This window comes from Carassius auratus, unplaced genomic scaffold, assembly GCF_003368295.1.
Source record: "Carassius auratus strain Wakin unplaced genomic scaffold, ASM336829v1 scaf_tig00018110, whole genome shotgun sequence".
Taxonomy (NCBI): domain Eukaryota; kingdom Metazoa; phylum Chordata; class Actinopteri; order Cypriniformes; family Cyprinidae; genus Carassius; species Carassius auratus.
The window spans coordinates 10,001-28,940 of record NW_020524850.1 but is presented as its reverse complement, the minus strand read 5'-3'; the positions used below and the strand labels follow the sequence as shown (position 1 = coordinate 28,940).

The following is an 18,940-nucleotide window of genomic DNA, read 5'->3' as shown; positions in this document are numbered from 1 at the left end:
ATTTTTTAGTGCAAAAAACAAAAAAAAATCACTTATTAAAAATATCTTAAGTCTAATTAAAGTGACAAGTGACCAAGAGCAGTTATTTTATTTAACTGACTGATGAGGTAGTGGAATGACGTCAGTTCCATGCCGAATGAGGTAGTGAGCAGGACAATGCTGCACAAGTGACTAGTGCATGCCATCATATAATAATTAGTGTGTGTGGAGGGGGGGGGGGGGTTCATAGTTCAGTGGTGCCAGGGGAAGAAGAGGGGAGGGGGGGCAGGTTCGGGAGGGAGTTCAGCTTCCTGACAGCCTGGTGGATGAAGCTGTCCTTCAGTCTGCTGGTCCTGGCCTGGAGACTCCGCAGTCTCCTCCCTGATGGTAGCAGGCTGAAAAAGCTGTGTGATGGGTGAGTGGGATCACCTGCAATGCAGATGGCTTTGCGGGTGAGACGTGTTCCATATATGTCCTGGAGGGAGGGGAGAGAGACACCAATGATCTTCTCAGCTGCTCTCACTATGCGTTGCAGAGTCTTTCGGCAGGACGCGTTGCAGGCACCATACCACACAGTGATGCAGCTCGACAGAATGCTCTCGATGGTGCCTCTGATGGTGCCAGGAACTTGGTGCTGCTCACTCTCTCCACAGTCGCACCGTTGATGGTCAGAGGAACGTGCTGAGTGTGTGCTCTCCTGAAGTCTACAACAATCTCCTTTGTTTTCTCCACATTCAGAGACAGATTGTTGTCACTGCACCACTTGGCCAGGCGGCTCACCTCACTCCTGTAATTTGTCTCATCTTTGTTGCTAATGAGACCCACCACAGTCGTGTCATCCGCAAACTTAATGAAGAGGTTGGAGCTGTGTGACGGTGTGCAGTCATGGGTCAGCAGAGTGAAGAGGAGGGGGCTCAGCACACATCCTTGGGGGGCCCCAGTGTTCAGTGTGATGGTGCTGGATGTGTTACTGCCGACCCGTACTGCCTGAGGTCTTCCAGTCAGAAAGTCCAACAGCCAGTTGCACAGCGAAGTGTTGAGCCCCAGCTGAATCAGTTTGTAGATGAGCTGTTGAGGGATGATCGTGTTGAATGCTGAACTGAAGTCTATGAACAACATTCTGACATATGAGTCCTTTTTGTCCAGATGGGTGAGTGCTGAGTGGACGGCAGTGGAGATGGCATCATCGGTCGACCGGTTGGACCGATATGCAAACTGGAAGGGGTCCAGGGAGGGGGGGAGGGCAGACTTGATGTGGTGCATGACTAGCCGTTCAAAGCACTTCATGAGGATGGGGGTAAGTGCAACAGGACGGTAGTCATTGAAGCAGGATGGAGATGCTTCTTTGGGACTGGGATGATGGTAGTGGTTTTAACAACAGGAACAACAGCCTGACTCAGTGATATGTTGATGATGTCTGTGAAGACATCAGTGAGTTCTGCTGCACAGACTTTCAGTACACGCCCAGGGATGTTGTCAGGACCCGGAGCTTTGCCTGCATTGATCCTGCTGAAGGATCTCCTCACGCTGTCTGGGGTCAGCGTCATCACCTGGTCGCTGGGAGGAGGTGGAGTCTTCTGTGCAGTGGTGCTGTTTTGTTGCTCAAAGCGAGCGAAGAAGGTGTTCAGCTCGTTCAGCAGAGAGATGTTGTTGTCACAGGTCCGTGGTGGGGGCTTGTAGTCCGTAATGGTCTGTATCCCCTGCCACAGTGCCTTGTGATAACTTACCTTAGTTTTATATTTTATATACAGTACTGTATGTGTGCCTCCTCAGCATATACCACATGATCAATTCATTCAATTCCTGTATGTAAGGCAAGGACTGAAGGAAAGTGAAAATGCAGGTAACCAATTAATAATAAAAATAATAATTCTGCAAGATTTATTTCAAACCTGAAACAGTAGACCTATTCTAAAGTGAAAATATTGGGAACTCATTAGTAATTAATAAAGAATTATCAGATAATTCTGGAAGAATTACATTTAACCTGAAACCGTATTCTAAAGTTAACATATTATTTAATAATAATTAAATCAAATAAAATCAAACATACACTCAAGAAAATAAAAAATTAAAATAACAATAAAAGTAAACATAAACTTAAACACGACACACCTTGTTTACGCTCTTTATTTCAGCTGGGAATATTCTTAATATAGCATATTTTATTACATTTTAACATGTATACTGCCCACAATTAAACTAATTTATCAAACATTTTATAATCAAAAGTTAAACATTTAGAAGCAAGCATAATGCATATTTAACATCCATTATAGACTAATAATTGGACTGTAACAAAGTTGTTACTGTAGTAGAACTTTGTACTTGTCCTTTTACTCAAGTAACTTTGAAAATGAATAGGCCAACTTATAATTTTACTGAAGTAATATTTTATTGGTGTATCTGTACTTGATTTGTGGGCCACAGCCTGATTATTATAGTGATTATTTGCATATAACTGTTCAGTACTAGTCATTTCAGAGTTATATTTCTTCAAACTTAACTTCTGGCAAAGTCACACCCCATGAGTTTGTCTTGACCAGTGAAAACAGTGTAATTTGTAACTCTGTGAGGATTGTGTCTATATCTAGATCATTGTTTTACTTTGTGTTTTGGGCTCATTTAAATATAATATTCAATATATTTTACAATATAATACACTCTTATATTCTGCTAGTTGACACCTTTTCAACATTATATGACACAATATTTTCATCTCAGTTTTGTAAAACTATGTACTTTAGTTTGAGAGTAAGTACTGAGGTTCACTCAATAAAATGTCTGACTTCACTGCTGAAGCATACGATTCAGCCTATATATGATGTGAGATTAGAATAAATGTGTCCCAAAGCATCATATGCTGAAAACAGTATGTCTAAAGACCCTATTTGGTCTATTATTTACAATAGACTTCCCCACCTCTGATATTATGCACAACCCACTTCACTTTGAAGGAACTAAATCACGAATAACAAGAACAATAAACATGGTGGAGGTGCAAGAGACGGACAGTTTAGAAGAGATGCCCTGAAAGTGGTTTGATGCACAAAAGTATCTTCTTTTAGTGTATAGTATAAGTATAGAAGTCTTTATGTACTCAGCTTGTGTGTGAGTTAGCTCAGGGTTACTAAAAGAAGATCGACTGTACTCTTCACAGCTGTTTAGCCAAAGTCCAGTCAGCAACAAGACGACACAATTCAGCTTCCAGGAACACTGTCCACTAAATACAGGTTAAGTTCAATACCACACATCTCTTAATGGCATTCATGTTTTGTGTTCGCCAACAAAAGTAATGAATTACTTTTGATTATACAGATATGAACGCAAATTAATTAAAGGGTTACTCCACCCCAAAAATGAAAATTCTGTCATTAATTATTCATCCTCATGTTGTTCTAAACATGTGAGACGTCCATTCATCTTTGAAACACAAATTAAGATATTTTGGATGGAGTTTGAGAGCTCTTTGTAGATTAACACGACCAAAATCCAGAAATTTAGCAAGGAGATCATTAAAATAATCCACATGATATCAAGGGTTCAACCATAATTTTATGAACAAAGGTCTTACAGGTTTGGAACAACAAGAGGAATAATTGATGACAGAGTTTCATTTTGAGGGTGAAGTAGCCCTTTAACTCTTCTCTAAATGTACAGTACTTCATTGTGGTTTTATTCGGTGCAGTATTTATTAAATAAACATTACAAAATAATAATGACAGTGGAATTTCAGTTATGAAGATCAAATTTACAAAATTATCCTTTATTTAGAGATTGAGTCAGACAGCTGAACCCTGTGAAAACTGACTTGATAATTCAATCAATACATTGATCAGGCACAACTTTAAACCACTGACAGGTGAAGTGAAGCAGACTGATTATATCAATACAGCAGCACAGGTCAAGGGGTGAGATATTTCAGGATGTTCTTGAATTTCATGTGTTGGAAGCAGGATAAATGTGAATATATCTGAATGACTTGACAAGGGTTAAACAGTGATGGGCTGGTGACTGGGTCAGAGCATCTCAAGTGTTCCCAGTAAGAAGGATAACTGGTGATCAGCATCAGGGTCAGGACTAACCCGTCTGATCCAATCACACAGAAGAGCTACTGGAGCTCAAACTGCTGAAACACCTAATGCTGCTCATGATGTAAAGGTGAAATAACTCACTGTGCATCACAGTTTGCTGTGTTTGGGGCTACATAAGCTCAGACCGTCAGAGTCTCATGATGAAGTGGTTACAATGGACACGTGAGTGTCAGAACTGGACCATGAAGCAATGGAGGAATGTTACCTCATGAATCACATTTTCTTTTCGATCAGATGGATGGTGCATGTAGGTGCGTGTGAATCCTTTATCTGTGAAAGAGATGGCAGCAGATGCTCTGTGTGAAGAGAGCAGATCAGTGTTGTGCTCTGGACAATGTTTTGCTGGTAACACTTGAATCCTGAGATCCACGTGGATGTTACTTTGACACATAAACCTACCTAAAGATTGCTGTAGACCATATTCTCCCCTTCATAGCATTGGTGTTTCCTGATGGCATTGGCCTCTTTCAGCAGGATCATCCTGACACTGAGAAAGTTGTTCAAGAACAGTTTGAGGAACATGGTTTCAAAGGTTCAAAGTTTCTGACTAAGCATCTGTGTAATGGATCTGATCTGTAGAGGACAGGACTTAGATGATCTTCTGCTAATGTGCCAGACACTAAAGAACATGTTCAGAGGTGTTATGAGTCCACGTCTCAACACATCAGAGCCGCTTGGGAGCACGAGGGAGACCTTCACGACTTTAGGCAGGAGTTTAATGATGTGGCTGATCAGTGAGGTCAGAAACTAGAAAAGTTTAATTATATAATTGTTATAATTATTTATGAGATGAAACAACAGTTTTTCTATATATAATGCATTGTGGTTTTATTATAGTAAAAGTGTAGTAACATAGTTTTTTTAGTGTAATGATTAACGTACCATTTGTATAACCACAGTTTTACCACAAACACCATGGTTAAACTATGGTTAGTAGCAAAACCATGGTTAATCTGTGGATACCATGATTTAACTATATCGACCATGTGTTTTATTTATTTATTTATTTATTTGTGGTTTTTGATAGTAAAATCATGTTTTTTTCGTAAGGGTAATTTTACTACTTGGCCAAAATAAAAGCTGGCTAGTTGCAATATGGCTAACTAACTTTTTAAACGTGCACACAAGACTCTCGAAAAGAATGTTCTCTTCCCTATATAACTTAATTAGTGTAACATTTGAATAAAACTGTTAAAATATAAAATATCAGACGCTGCTTACCTCCTTTTGCCATCAATCAACCATTACCACTTCCTGTGAAGAGTAGGGGGAGGCTGCAGACCTGGAGCCGGTAGATATAGGCCCCAAGCAGTTTTACGCCCCTGTTGTTCCTCATGCGTCCAGTAGGGGGAGGTTGTATATTAGTATATGAGCCTAGTCATCAAAACAGCAGACCATATCTGTATGATAGCAGCAGACATTTTTTGAAGCGATACAAATTGAGGTATGTAAATAAGTTATTGTTGTTGATTGTATTGTAATGATGCAACATTTATTATTTATAAACGATTGATGCGATATCAATTCAAAAGATGGGTCAATAATTTATTTCGAGAGGCAAAAGTACTCAAACTTAGCTAACCACGTGTAGGTTAAGCTGCCCCTAGTCTTCTCTTTACCCGCTCTGTCTCACTCACTTTTAAAATTAATTACATTTTTATTTTTATCTTGTTGTCTGTCTTTAGCTTGTGTGACATGGCTTCTTCTGGTAAGACCCTGTTTACTCCTTGCATTTAAACATACTCCACATGGTTTCTTGAGCACATTAGAGTGGATAATCACAAAGGTGTGATTTTTTTTTATTTTTTTTATTTTTTGACAGTCTATGATGTGAACACACAAAATACACATTTATATAAGCATGTATGTATGTATGCAAATCTCTAAGTCTCTGCACAAGTTGAACTGCACACTCACTCAAGTATTTTGTCAAATAATACAAACATATGTCATGCATGTTAAAACCTACATTAAAAACTTTGGTCTCATATGGTTTAAATGTAGATTTTGATTTGAGTTGTTTCTTATAAATGAAATGATCTAATTCTCTAATGTATATCTTAATATACAGTTTTCTTAAAATAGCTTACTTATCTGGACAAATATATGTGCATTTAATGTGTGTTTTATCATACTCTGTCTTTAGTTCTTTAACTTGTATCTCATAAAGGTGTGTGTTTGCTTTAGCTACTTAAGAAAATTAAAATCTCTCTTTCTAAACAAGTATAAACTAAAAAACCCATCTCTTTCTCTCTTCAGGGGAAGAAATAATATCTATACAGAGAGGTTGCAACTTACCTGCGCTTAACAGATGCACCTCCTGCTGTTCCCTATTTCACTGTCCTTTCTGTAATTCTGATTTTTTTCAAGCCCTCAAAGAAAAGTAAAGTACAAACTCATCTTAAGCTTCACTTTTCTAGGGCAGTCGTCCATGAAGGTAGCATCATTTATGATTGATTTTAATTTTTATTTTTTTCTAAAAATGTAATGAATGTTAATGTTAAATGGATGCATGATTGATGTTTTAGTTTACTCAAATTTACTCATGTCAGCATTGTCAGGGCACGTTGCATAAGAGTTTAACAAATAAGTTGTGCTGTGTCTTTCTCTGAAATGCAAGAAAAGGAGTGATTTTTGTTTTGTTTTTCTTTTTTCTTTCAGATTATACAATCCACCGGTGTGGTCTAGGTTGTGTGTCACAATTACAACTACCACTAGAATCTACAGGAGTCATGCTGTTAAGAAATAAAAGTCATGGTGTTAATAAATATTTTTGTGAACAACAATATTGTCTTTTTCTTTTGAATGACCCTTGGAATTTTAGAAAAGGGTTAAATTGTGTTTGTCTTCATAAAATGCTATGTAGGACATGTTTTGTAGCTGTATGACGACCAATTGTGAATTGTACAGCAGATATTTCATTTAGGATGCAAATGATTACACAGTACTGTATGTCTAATGGCCTAAATATGGTTAATATCTAAATATAGCTTAATATAAATTCCCAACATCATATATCAGTCAGTCTCCTGTATATAAAAACAGTTTATAAATAAATATAAATAATAAATTTCACAGTAGGTCATAGGTCTGCTCTGCAGCCTCCCCATATAGTGTTATTTGCCGTATTTCCTTCTCCCCCTACTGGACGCATGAGGAACAACAGGGGCGTAAAACTGCTTGGGGCGTAAAACAGCCTGGGGCCTATATCTACCGGCTCCAGGTCTGCAGCCTCCCCATATAGCCTGTGAACGGCGTGCGTGTGACGTCACATGGGGCGGGGCAACGCGATACTCCACCTGAGTCCTTTTCGTCTGATGACTTTTTTTCTGAGTCTGTTTCGTCTGACGTTAACGTTAATTGTATGAGACCTGACACCTGACGTCGTTTTTCCTGAGACCTGAAGCTTTTCAGTCAGAGACGCAATGCCGTTTTGTCCGATGACTGAAGCCTTTTAGTCTGAGGCATGACGCCTTTTCATTTGATGACTGAGGTCTGAGGATGTCCTAAAATGTACACCGTACAGGGGTCACTAAACACTGGTCCTGGAGGCTAAACTCTGCTAAACTCTAAACTCTGCATACTGATGTATGAATCAAAGACAACAGTAAAGGATCTTTTTTGTGGACATGGACCAAGTGATGTATTGTTCTGCCTGGACAATCTGTAGCAGTTGTTATAGTTTAAGAACTGCACCTTAATAGACACACACAATCAGAGACGCAAGATGAACGCACTGACCCATAAACCGTGACAAAAGGATGTTGGTTTTATTATTATTTTATTTATTCTTATTTTTATGTAAATTTCACATTCATAAATGCAAGTTTACAAAAGGCAAACCTATTTTTACTGGTGCTCAAAAAAGAGATTAAAATATATGTAGATGATGTCAAAATCTAAAAATACTAAAACAATTAATATAAGTTCCTCCTTTAACATTTTCACATAATAAAAATATATATAATAAATAATGGTGCTGACCTGTAAAGTATATTTTTCTTTATTAAAACTGCATTGTAATATCCTATGAAAATGTAAAAATATGTATAATATATATATTTATTTGTCTGTAAACTGATGCTTATTTACCCTCTCTTCTTTTTCTTTTTTATTTATTTATTTTCTTTCTTTTTTATTTATTTTATGTGTCCTTGTTCCTTCTTGTTGAGGCATGAGAAATGTTTTGTTATACAGGTCCTTGTCAAAATATTAGCATATTGTGATAAAAGTTCATTATTTTCGATAATGTAATGATAAAAATTTAACTTTCATATATATTAGATTCATTGCACACCAACTGAAATATTTCAGGTCTTTTATTGTTTTAATACTGATGATTTTTATGGAGCCAAAAGAGTCTCAATAAAGATAAATGCACACACTACATTCACATATGCACACATAGGATTCATACTTGCACACACATGATTCATAAATACACACACAGGATACACAAATGCGCACACAAAATTTAAAAAGCACAGAAGATTCACAAATGCATACAAAATTCAGAAATGCACACAAAATTCAGAAAAACACACACAATTCAGAAATGCAAACAACATTTACAAATGTACTCAAGATTCACAAATGCACAGGACAAGATTCAGAAATGTATTTCTGATGCACACTCACATATATCTTGATTTACAAACTGCTTGCGGTCTGTGAACTTCACTGCATTTGTGTGTGAATTTTGAGACTCCCCAGACTTGGCTCGACACACAAATGCCGTTTTTTTAAACAGGGAATGATCTGCAACCAATCAGATATCTCCCTTCTTTTAGCCAATCACAAGAACGCACTCCACGTGGGGGATTTGTTTACTTATAAGCCAATCAACTGAACGCGTTCACACAGCACGATATGCCTGTGGTGCAGCATATTATAGCCTACTTATTTATGCAATTGTATGAAAATACAGATGTTTAGATTACAATTCAGGTTTATTTTTTATTATTTTTTACAAAATATAAATAAAAAAATGTATCAGTAAATATAGCCCAGTGACTGCAGAAAAAAGTTAACCATGGATTCATAAATTTGAAATATTTTAATGAAAGTAAAAAAAAAAAAAAGTACACCTTTTTGAATATTTAAATATTTCTAAATATTCTTTTGGATGCAATATAGAAGTCACTTTAATTATAATATTCGGTCCCTACATGAAGAGAGAGTCGGTGGTCCGCTGCGAGAGGAAAGTGACTCTCCGGCTGCGCAAAGTGAGTCGCCGGCTGCATGAGGAAAGTGAGTCGTTCGCTGAGGAAAGTGAGTTTTGATCGCTGCGTGAGGAAAGTGAATCATTTGCTCAACTTCGCTGCGTGAGGAAAGTGAATCGTTCGCTGAGGAAAGTGAGTCGCTCGCTGCGTGACTCGTGAGGAAAGTGAATTGTTCGCTGAGGAAAGTGAGTCGCTCGCTGCGTGACTCGTGAGGAAAGTGAATTGTTCGATGAGGAAAGTGAGTCATTTGCTGCGAGAGGAAAGTGACTCTCCGGCTGCGGAAAGTGAGTCTCCTGCTGCGCAAAGTGGGTGTCTGGCTGCGCAAAGTGAGTCGCTGGCTGCGTGAGGTAAGTGAGTCGTTCGCTGAGGAAAGTGAGTCGCCGGCTGCGTGAGGTAAGTGAGTCGTTCGCTGAGGAAAGTGAGTCATTCGCTGCGTCAGGAAAGTGAATCGTTCGCTGAGGAAAGTGAGTCGTTCGCTGATTGGCTTATAAGTAAACAATCCCCCACGTGGGGTGCATTCTTGTGATTGGCTAAAACAAGGGAGATATCTGATTGGTTGCAGATCATTCCCTGTTTAAAAAAAGGCATTTGTATGTCGAGCCAAGTCAGGGGAGTCTCAAAATTCACACACATATGCAGTGAAGTTCACAGAACCGCAATCAGTTTGTAAATCAAGATATATGTGTGTGTGCATCAGAAATACATTTCTGAATCATTTGTCCTGTGAAGGAAAAAGTGTGGCAAAAAACACTGCACAACGAGAAGAGGTGACCGGACCCTGAGGAAAATTGTGGAGAAGGACCGATTCCAGACCTTGGGGGACCTGCGGAAGCAGTGGACTGAGTCTGGAGTAGAAACATCCAGTGCCCCCGTGCACAGGCGTGTGCAGGAAATGGGCTACAGAGAAGCAGCACTGGACTGTTGCTCAGTGGTCCAAAGTACTTTTTTCGGATGAAAGCAAATTTTGCATGTCATTTTGAAATCAAGGTGCCAGAGTCTGGAGGAAGACTGGGGAGAAGGAATTGCCAAAATGCCTGAAGTCCAGTGTCAAGTACCCACAGTCAGTGATGGTCTGGGGTGCCATGTCAGCTGCTGGTGTTGGTCCACTGTGTTTTATCAAGGGCAGGGTCAATGCAGCTAGTTATCAGGAGATTTTGGAGCACTTCATGCTTCCATCTGCTGAAAAGCTTTATGGAGATGAAGATTTCGTTTTTCAGCACGACCTGGCACCTGCTCACAGTGCCAAAACCACTGGTAAATGGTTTAGTGACCATGGTATTACTGTGCTCAATTGGCCTGCCAACTCTCCTGACCTGAACCCCATAGAGAATCTGTGGGATATTGTTAAGAGAAAGTTGAGAGACGCAAGACCCAACACTCTGGATGAGCTTAAGGCCGCTATCGAAGCATCCTGGGCCTCCATAACACCTCAGCAGTGCCACAGGCTGATTGCCTCCATGCCACGCCGCATTGAAGCAGTCATTTCTGCAAAAGGATTCCCGACCAAGTATTGAGTGCATAACTGAACATAATTATTTGAAGGTTGACTTTTTTGTATTAAAAACACTTTTCTTTTATTGGTTGGATGAAATATGCTAATTTTTTTAGATAGGAATTTTGGGTTTTCATGAGCTGTATGCCAAAATCATCAGTATTAAAACAATAAAAGACCTGAAATATTTCAGTTGGTGTGCAATGAATCTAAAATATATGAAAGTTTAATTTTTATCATTACTTTATGGGAAAATAATGAACTTTTATCACAATATGCTAATTTTTTGAGAAGGACCTGTATAGTGTGATATGGCACTGTACATGCTACTTGTTGGCAATAAAGCAGTAATAAAAAAAATATTGTGTCAATATCAAGTCAATTTGAGCACGATTTAAACCCGGATGATTGTATTTTTTTTTTTTTTTTTTTTTATCCTTTATTTAACCAGGTAAAACTCATTGAGATTAAAATCTCTTTTACAAGAGAGACCTGGCCAAGATGCAGCATAAAAAACAAACAAAAAAACAAAACAAAAAACAAACATAAGGAACAGTTTCCAACATATAAAAAACCCACATCAAATACACATACATATATATAAATATATCACAAGACCCAGTGCTGAATAAGGCTTAATATAACTTTATGAACAATTACACTGACCAATGTTCACCTGCTCCACATTCTTCAGAGTTGAAACAAACTGTCTATAAGAAATAAAGGTAGTCATTTTCAATGATTTCTGAAGAAGGTTCCAGGCAGAAGGTGCTGCGATACACTGAGTTCGTCTGCCTTGGGAAAGCTAGCTTGTCTCCGATATAGTGATAACACGAAAATATTTAAAGTACCGGGAATACAATCTTTAAAATACGTCTGAGAGTTTTACACACCGGTCTGTTATTGACTTGGTCAGCATTGGTGGGAACGCCCTCAAAAAGTGACTATAAACGAAACAAACTGTGATTGGTTGTTGTACATGTCAGTCAAACGGCTTCATGTGCAGGCCTTGTCCAATGAAAGCTGCCATAGATTCCAGACCTTCAGCTGTCAGCTACGAGAGACCACCTTTATATAAACAACACTCAGAGTACAGACTGTGAGGAAATACATTCATGGGTTATATAACTCTAAATAATAAAGAATGAAATACAATATTCAGGGGAAATAACCCTTTATGTGTTGTTTTTGACTCTTAAACTCCTCCTTGTCAGGTGACTCATGAAAGTGAAACTATTACAGCGGGTCTGTTTTGTCGTATGAGGAAGTAAAGTACATTAAGAGAGAAAAACACAGTGAGTATCACGATTTAACAATCATCTTTGATAGCCAAATCAATCCTGACTGGTTTAAAGTGAAGTACAACAAGCAGTGTCAGATATTTGTTTAAATGACATTAGGAGATAAAACACAGAGTCTGTAAATCGTCAGATTAAACTTTTACTTTCATTTTAACAGTGGTTGTCTGAATTAGTTATGCAGTTCGTGTATAATTTGATTATGTGTAATGTCGAGAATACACTTTCATTTTGATCATTGACTTTTTCAAGTCATTGCTGTTGTCTGACTACTGAGATTGATTAATCTCTGATTCATAACTGACTCTGTGATCAACATCTGGATCTGCTTTTAGATGAAACCATGGCCTCCAGAATGAATCTCTCTGAAGAACATGACACACAGATAAAGACAGTCAAGAGGTGAGAAAACCTGAAATGTTTCACATTTATAATGTTCAGAAACGATAAATGCACACTACAATATCATTTTCATTTATAGTCAGATTCAGGGGCGTGAATCAGATTTATCTGAACACATGGATGTGTCTGTGAGGAAAAACCCAGCGATGGATGTTTCAGATCTCTGCAGAGAGGAAGACTCTTCTGTTGAGTCCAGGTGAGATATTATGAGTCTCATATTTACTGTAGCTGTGGTGTGTTATGGATATTGTCACCAGCTGTCTCTGTTGCTGCTGGATGTGTCTGTGTCTTTATCTATATGTGTGTATTGGTCCATTTTAATCTATAATATATGAATGAAAAGAGCACATGGGGCAGATTCCTTTTATTCATAGAAAAATAATACTTTAATATTTTAACTCTCAAGTCACAACAGACTCCTCAAGTGAAAGATGAACATTAAAGGGAGATTGAAACAGTGAATGTGTTTCTGTCAGAGCAGAGTGAGATTTACAGAAACAGTTTGTATTTCTGTTATATTTCAGTCTGTGTCAGAATGAATCTCCTGAACCCAGCTGTGTGTCCATCAAGAGTGACGCGTCAATGAATCCTCCAATTGAGTTCAGCTCGGGAGACACATCTGCTGATCTGAGGTGCTGTTTAGTTTACAGTATGAGAAAAATATATGATGTTCATTAATTTACTGATGTGTTTAAATACATTATTTCTAAAATATTCAATATTTGTTTAACTACAGTCAAAAACATAAAGGACGAGAATCACATACAGCAAAGAAGAAATTAGACTCCATTTTTAAGGTTGGTTTTGTGTGTTTGTGTGTGTGTGTGTCAACACAATGACCCTCTGGGTAAAAGTACTAAATGTTAAATTCTATCTGTAATATTCATATTTTATTTCCTACACACTCGTAAGATAAGTTATAGGCCACTATGATCCTTTGGTTCACCTTCTCTGTGACTGAATACAGGTTTATTGTTATAAAAAATATTATTATATTTACTATGATTTCAGGAGCTTGAGCACAAAATAATCTCTGAGTTAAAAGGTTTTAAGAGACTACTGAGTCCAGATTACCCAGAATGCTCTGAAAGAGACCGTTATGATGATGAGGGTCATAACAGAGTCAGAGAGGGTCTTCTGAAGATCACACTGCTCCTCCTGAGGAAGATGAACCAGACAGACCTCGCTGACACACTACAGACCAGTAAGAGCTCTGGATCAGCAGATTGTAGCCTGTGTTTTTATTATCATCCTTCTGTCTTCAGTCACTAATGTTCCTGAATGTCACCACACAATCTAATATCTAACATATCAAACCTAAAAATACATTTCTAACATATTGCTCTGTCAATAACAACAATTATTTCCTTTGCTCAGAACTGATGCCTGTGTATCAACAAAAACTGAGATCCAGACTACAGGATAAATATGAGAGACTCAGTGAAGGACTGTCCAATCATGGAGACTCAACACGTCTGAATGAGATCTACACAGAGCTCTACATCCTAGAGGGAGGCAGTGGAGAGGTCAATAATGAACATGAGGTGAGACAGATTGAGACAGTGTCCAGGAGACCAGAGACACAGGAGACACCAATCAACTGCAATGACATATTTAAACCCTCACCTGGACAAGACAAACCCATCAGAACTGTGCTGACTAAAGGAGTCGCTGGAATTGGAAAAACAGTCTCTGTGCAGAAGTTCATTCTGGACTGGACTGAAGGAAAAGCCAATCAGGACGTTCATTTCATATTTCCACTTCCTTTCAGGGAGCTGAACTTGATACAGAAACATCTCAGTCTTGTGGATCTTCTAAACCACCTTCACACAGAAACCAAAGAATTAAAGTCAGCAGATTATGAGGACTACAAAGTCATGTTCATATTTGATGGTCTGGATGAGTGTCGACTGCGTCTAGATTTCCAAAACAGTCGGAGCTTGTCTGATGTGACAGAATCAGCTTCAGTGGATGTGCTGCTGACCAACCTCATCAAGGGGAACCTACTTCCTTCTGCTCTCCTCTGGATCACCTCTCGACCAGCAGCAGCCAATCAGATCCCTCCTGAGTGTGTCCACCAGGTCACAGAGGTACGAGGATTCAACGACCCTCAGAAGGAGGAATATTTCAGGAAGAGAATAAATGATCCGAGTCTGGCTGAGAGAATCGTCACACACATCCGATCATCAAGAAGTCTGTTCATCATGTGTCACATCCCAGTCTTCTGCTGGATTTCAGCCGCTGTTCTGGAGAGGATGATGGGTAAAGCAGAGAGTGCAGAGATCCCCAAGACTCTCACACAGATGTTCACACACTTCCTGATCTTTCAGACCAAACTGAAGACACAGAAGTATGATGGGAAATATGAAATCAATCCTGATCAGGCTAGAAAGACTATTCTGTCTCTAGGAAAACTGGCTTTTGAACAGCTGGAAAAAGGGAACCTGATCTTCTACGAGGAGGACCTGAAAGAGAGCGGCATTGATGTCAGAGAAGTGTCCGTGTACTCAGGAGTTTGTACCCAGATCTTCAGAGAGGAGTTTGGACTGCAGCTGGGGAAGGTGTTCAGCTTTGTTCATCTGAGTATTCAGGAGTTTCTTGCTGCTTTATTCAAGCTGCTGTCCTTTTCTGAACAAAACACAGGACTGAAGAATGAGTTCAGGTCACCAATGATCAGCTTACTGAAGACAGAAGTGGACAAGGCCTTACAGAGTGAGAACGGACACTGGGATCTTTTCCTCCGGTTCCTTCTCGGTCTCTCTCTAGAGTCTAATCAGACTCTCTTACAAGGCGTCCTGAGAAAGACAGTAAGCAGCTCTGATATCAATCAGGAAACAGCTGCATACATCAAACAGAAGATCAGGGAGAATCCCTCTCCAGAGAAATCCATCAATCTGTTCCACTGTCTGAATGAACTGAATGATCGTTCACTAGAGCAGGAAGTACAAACATACCTGAACAGAGCAGATAATTACCGTCGTCTCTCTGGAGTCTCTCTGTCTGCTGCTCAGTGGTCGGCTCTGGTGTTTGTGCTGTTGAACTCAGAAGAAGATCTGGATGAGTTTAAACTGATTAAATATGATCGATCAGAAGAATGTCTTCTGAGGCTGCTGCCAGTGATCAAAGCATCTAGAAAGATTAAGTGAGTATTTTACAGTGTCTTTGTTTTATTGACTTTATTTTATACAGTAGGCCTGTGTTTCTCTACACTGTTTCTGTATATTTTGGGGTCTTTCTTATTTGACACACTCAGCTAACATCACAGATCGCTCTACTAATGATCTGATGAGTTGAATCAAGTGTGTTTGATAAGAGAGATTCATCCAAACTCTGCAAAGTTGAGGTGTCTTCAGGAACAGGGTTGTGACTCTGATTTTACAAATATTGGATTGAGATCATCATCAATCACATTTATGGTGCTGCCATTTTAATTTTTTTTTTCTTCAGAAAAAAAAAATACAATAAAAATAAAAATATATTAACATGGATGAGACTATCTTGTATAGTTTCATGACCAATTGTGGTCAGCAATGGAGTAGCTTTACTTTAATAGCAACATCTGGCAACATTGCATCGCCGGCATAATCTTGCAGTTTTCAAAAAAAAGCAGCAGCTTTATCTATAGATAAAAGTGCAAATATCTATAGATTCTATTTATACAATGTTAAAATTGTAGTGTAAAATATTGTAAAATATTGTAGTGTATTATAAAATAGTATGCAATAATAACTTATATTATTATATTAATAAATGATTGAGTGTAAATTTTTATTTTAAAATATTAAATGGACGTCATCTTATTGGGACAATAAACCCCAACTTACCCTGACCCTACCCGATACTTTTTCAACTTTTTGATTATTTCCTTCATTTTCTTTCAAAATAAATGCATTTCTGATGTAGCCCGGGTCGATCGCGTCAGAAAGAACATGACAGAGATTTTATCATCTGCATCACTGAAGCAGATCAAGAATCAGATGTCTTTAGTCATTTTTAACAGCTGATTCACATGTTGTGGGGCAGAGCTAGTTTAAGTAGCCTCTGTGAACAAGGTTCGCTATCCTCAATCCCAAATGCAAGCTGAAAGATATTATTTGACTTTTTAATCTACACCACTGCTTATACTTAACTACATTTCATAAAACATATCATTACTCCTTATAATATATCACGTGCTCTGAGACGCAGAAGCGGTGTCTGATTCAAGAACGAACTGATTATTTTACTGTCTATGTTTAAACCGCACCAAAAGATTCATTCAGAAATTAGAATGATTCGATTGCAGCTGTTCTCGAGTCTACAACTCACTGATTCAAATGAACCGTTTAGTGCGAGTCTCCAGTGAACTGAATTCACAACCGGGAGATCTTGTGAGCGCGCGACTGATGCTGCTAAAAGTAAGTTATTAATGTCGAATTGTAGGATTAATTATTGAAACTGAAAATCATATTTAGGTCAAAACTGTTAGTTGTTTGTGAGCTAAATCTGCTGCAAAGAGTGATCTATTCAAGCCCACTGAAATGCGTGAAGTCAGACACATCAATCAGTGTCACTCATGTTTTAGGTTAAAAAAAAAAAAAAAAAAACACGACACATTAAAATAACACAAATTAACGACAACAGCTTTATTAGCCCTATGTGACGTCTGTTTTCATATTGTTTATCAACAGTATACATTTTTAAATAGTTTGGATTAACTAGCCGAGTAGACAGATATGAATGTTTCTTCATAACCAAACTGAAGTAAATATTGTTAGCTGATGCTAACTGTCTAGCTAACAAGCTTGCTGGTGCTTAGTTAAGGTAATCTTTAGATATAAAGTTAAAGTATTTTTATTGAACCATCTAGATAGATTAGATCTGGGGGAAAAGACAGGATGTGATGTTCAGAACATGGTAACTACAGTCAGTGGTTAAATTGGCTTTTGTAGGGAAGGGGAGCCCTTATTTACGTCACCATTAAAGATTAGCCATAAAATGACTTAATGTGTTTTACACCAAAGGGGCTATTTTTACAGTACAATGCATTATGAAACAACCCGAACAACACTTGTTCAGACGTGTGACGTGTGCAGACATAACAGTTTACACTTTAAATACATCACATTTACTTATTCACATACTACAATTCATGCATTCATCAGCTTCCAAACAGGAGTAAATGCAGGCTCCTCTGGTTTATGCTGTCTTTGTCTACAGACAGCACGGTCTGCTGACCTCCTTGTCATCACACACTTCCTAACAAACTGAGTTGGGTTACACATCTCTAGTGGTGGACCCACTAACTTTACCAACATCAAAGTGTTTTAATTTCAGAAGACCCTCTTTAATTGTCATGTTTGGGTTTTCCTTGTAGTCCCTGAAACCTTGTTTGACACTACAGTAGTTCATTGCCAGACTATCACACAGCTGCCTCAATTCTTGTTCTCCATACAGCTGTGGCACTGGAGAGGGCCAGGTGTCAGGTGACAACACATTTATTTGATCAAAAAGCTCCAGCTCATGCTCTGGGACCATCCTGGACTGCATGCTACAACTGAGTGCGTGAAAAAACTTTTCCTGAATGATTTTTATGATTAAACCACGTTAAGCTTTTCCCTCACAACAGGCTCTAATGAAGCAGACACGTGTAATGTCAGATAACATTGTAACAACGTCGAATTGTAAGACGCGTCAGGCTGTTCAGTCACTGAGAGATGACCTTCTGACTAATGTTTGTGTAATGCTAGATAGGCCTATATATAACCACCATTTAGCATTTAATGTTTTGAGGTTAATTTTGAATTAGTCAGATGTTAGATAATTATATACTTTTTAAATATTTTATTTTTAAATATCAAATTGGTGTAAAAGAAAATCTGAACATTTTTGTAACTAATCAGGATTGTATTAGGTTTAGTAACAACAATTTATATTGTTTCCATGGTGCAATTTCTGATAAGCTACTTTTTTATTTTTATGATTTCAATTCAGTTCAGTGCTTGTGATTTGATTCAATATTGACTCATTTGGATAAATATTATTTAGGCTACACAAGATAGGCATTCATTTTTCTCAAGACAAATAAAGACATACAATGTGTTTTTTTATTTATTATAACAACAACTGTATTTAACTTTGTTCATTAGCTAGAGATCATCCGTTCACGTGCCACTACAGGGATCTGTCACGTCACATTTACAAGCGCCAAAACAGTATTTATTGCTTGAATTTCTAAATTAAATTGACAGAATCTGAGAGATGAGATTATTTTTTATAACACAAGTATCCTGCCTTGTCTTGTCTGTCAGTCTCTGAGTCCTCTTTACTTTGTGATTTTACTGTGCATGAGAAAATTGATGTGAGGCGTCACGTGAGAGTTGGCAGCTATGGCCTTAGCAGACAAATCAAATGAAAAACTAAACTGTGCGAGCGAGGCTACATTAGTCACATTAGAAAATGAAGTTGTAGGTT

At 38.1% G+C, this 18,940-nt stretch overlaps 1 protein-coding gene across 1 annotated transcript in view; it reads left to right on the top strand.

The window, feature by feature from the left end:
• LOC113075951 (NLR family CARD domain-containing protein 3-like) overlaps window positions 1-18,940 on the top strand; it is a gene marked incomplete at its 3' end in the record, with an annotated part of 49,441 nt that overhangs the window by 29,371 nt on the left and 1,130 nt on the right. The window contains exons 2-7 of the mRNA XM_026248597.1: window positions 12,421-12,487; window positions 12,567-12,683; window positions 13,012-13,119; window positions 13,224-13,284; window positions 13,499-13,691; window positions 13,865-15,629. Of these exons, the coding sequence (XP_026104382.1) occupies window positions 12,429-12,487; window positions 12,567-12,683; window positions 13,012-13,119; window positions 13,224-13,284; window positions 13,499-13,691; window positions 13,865-15,629 (2,303 nt within the window). The remainder of the gene's footprint in view (window positions 1-12,420; window positions 12,488-12,566; window positions 12,684-13,011; window positions 13,120-13,223; window positions 13,285-13,498; window positions 13,692-13,864; window positions 15,630-18,940) is intronic.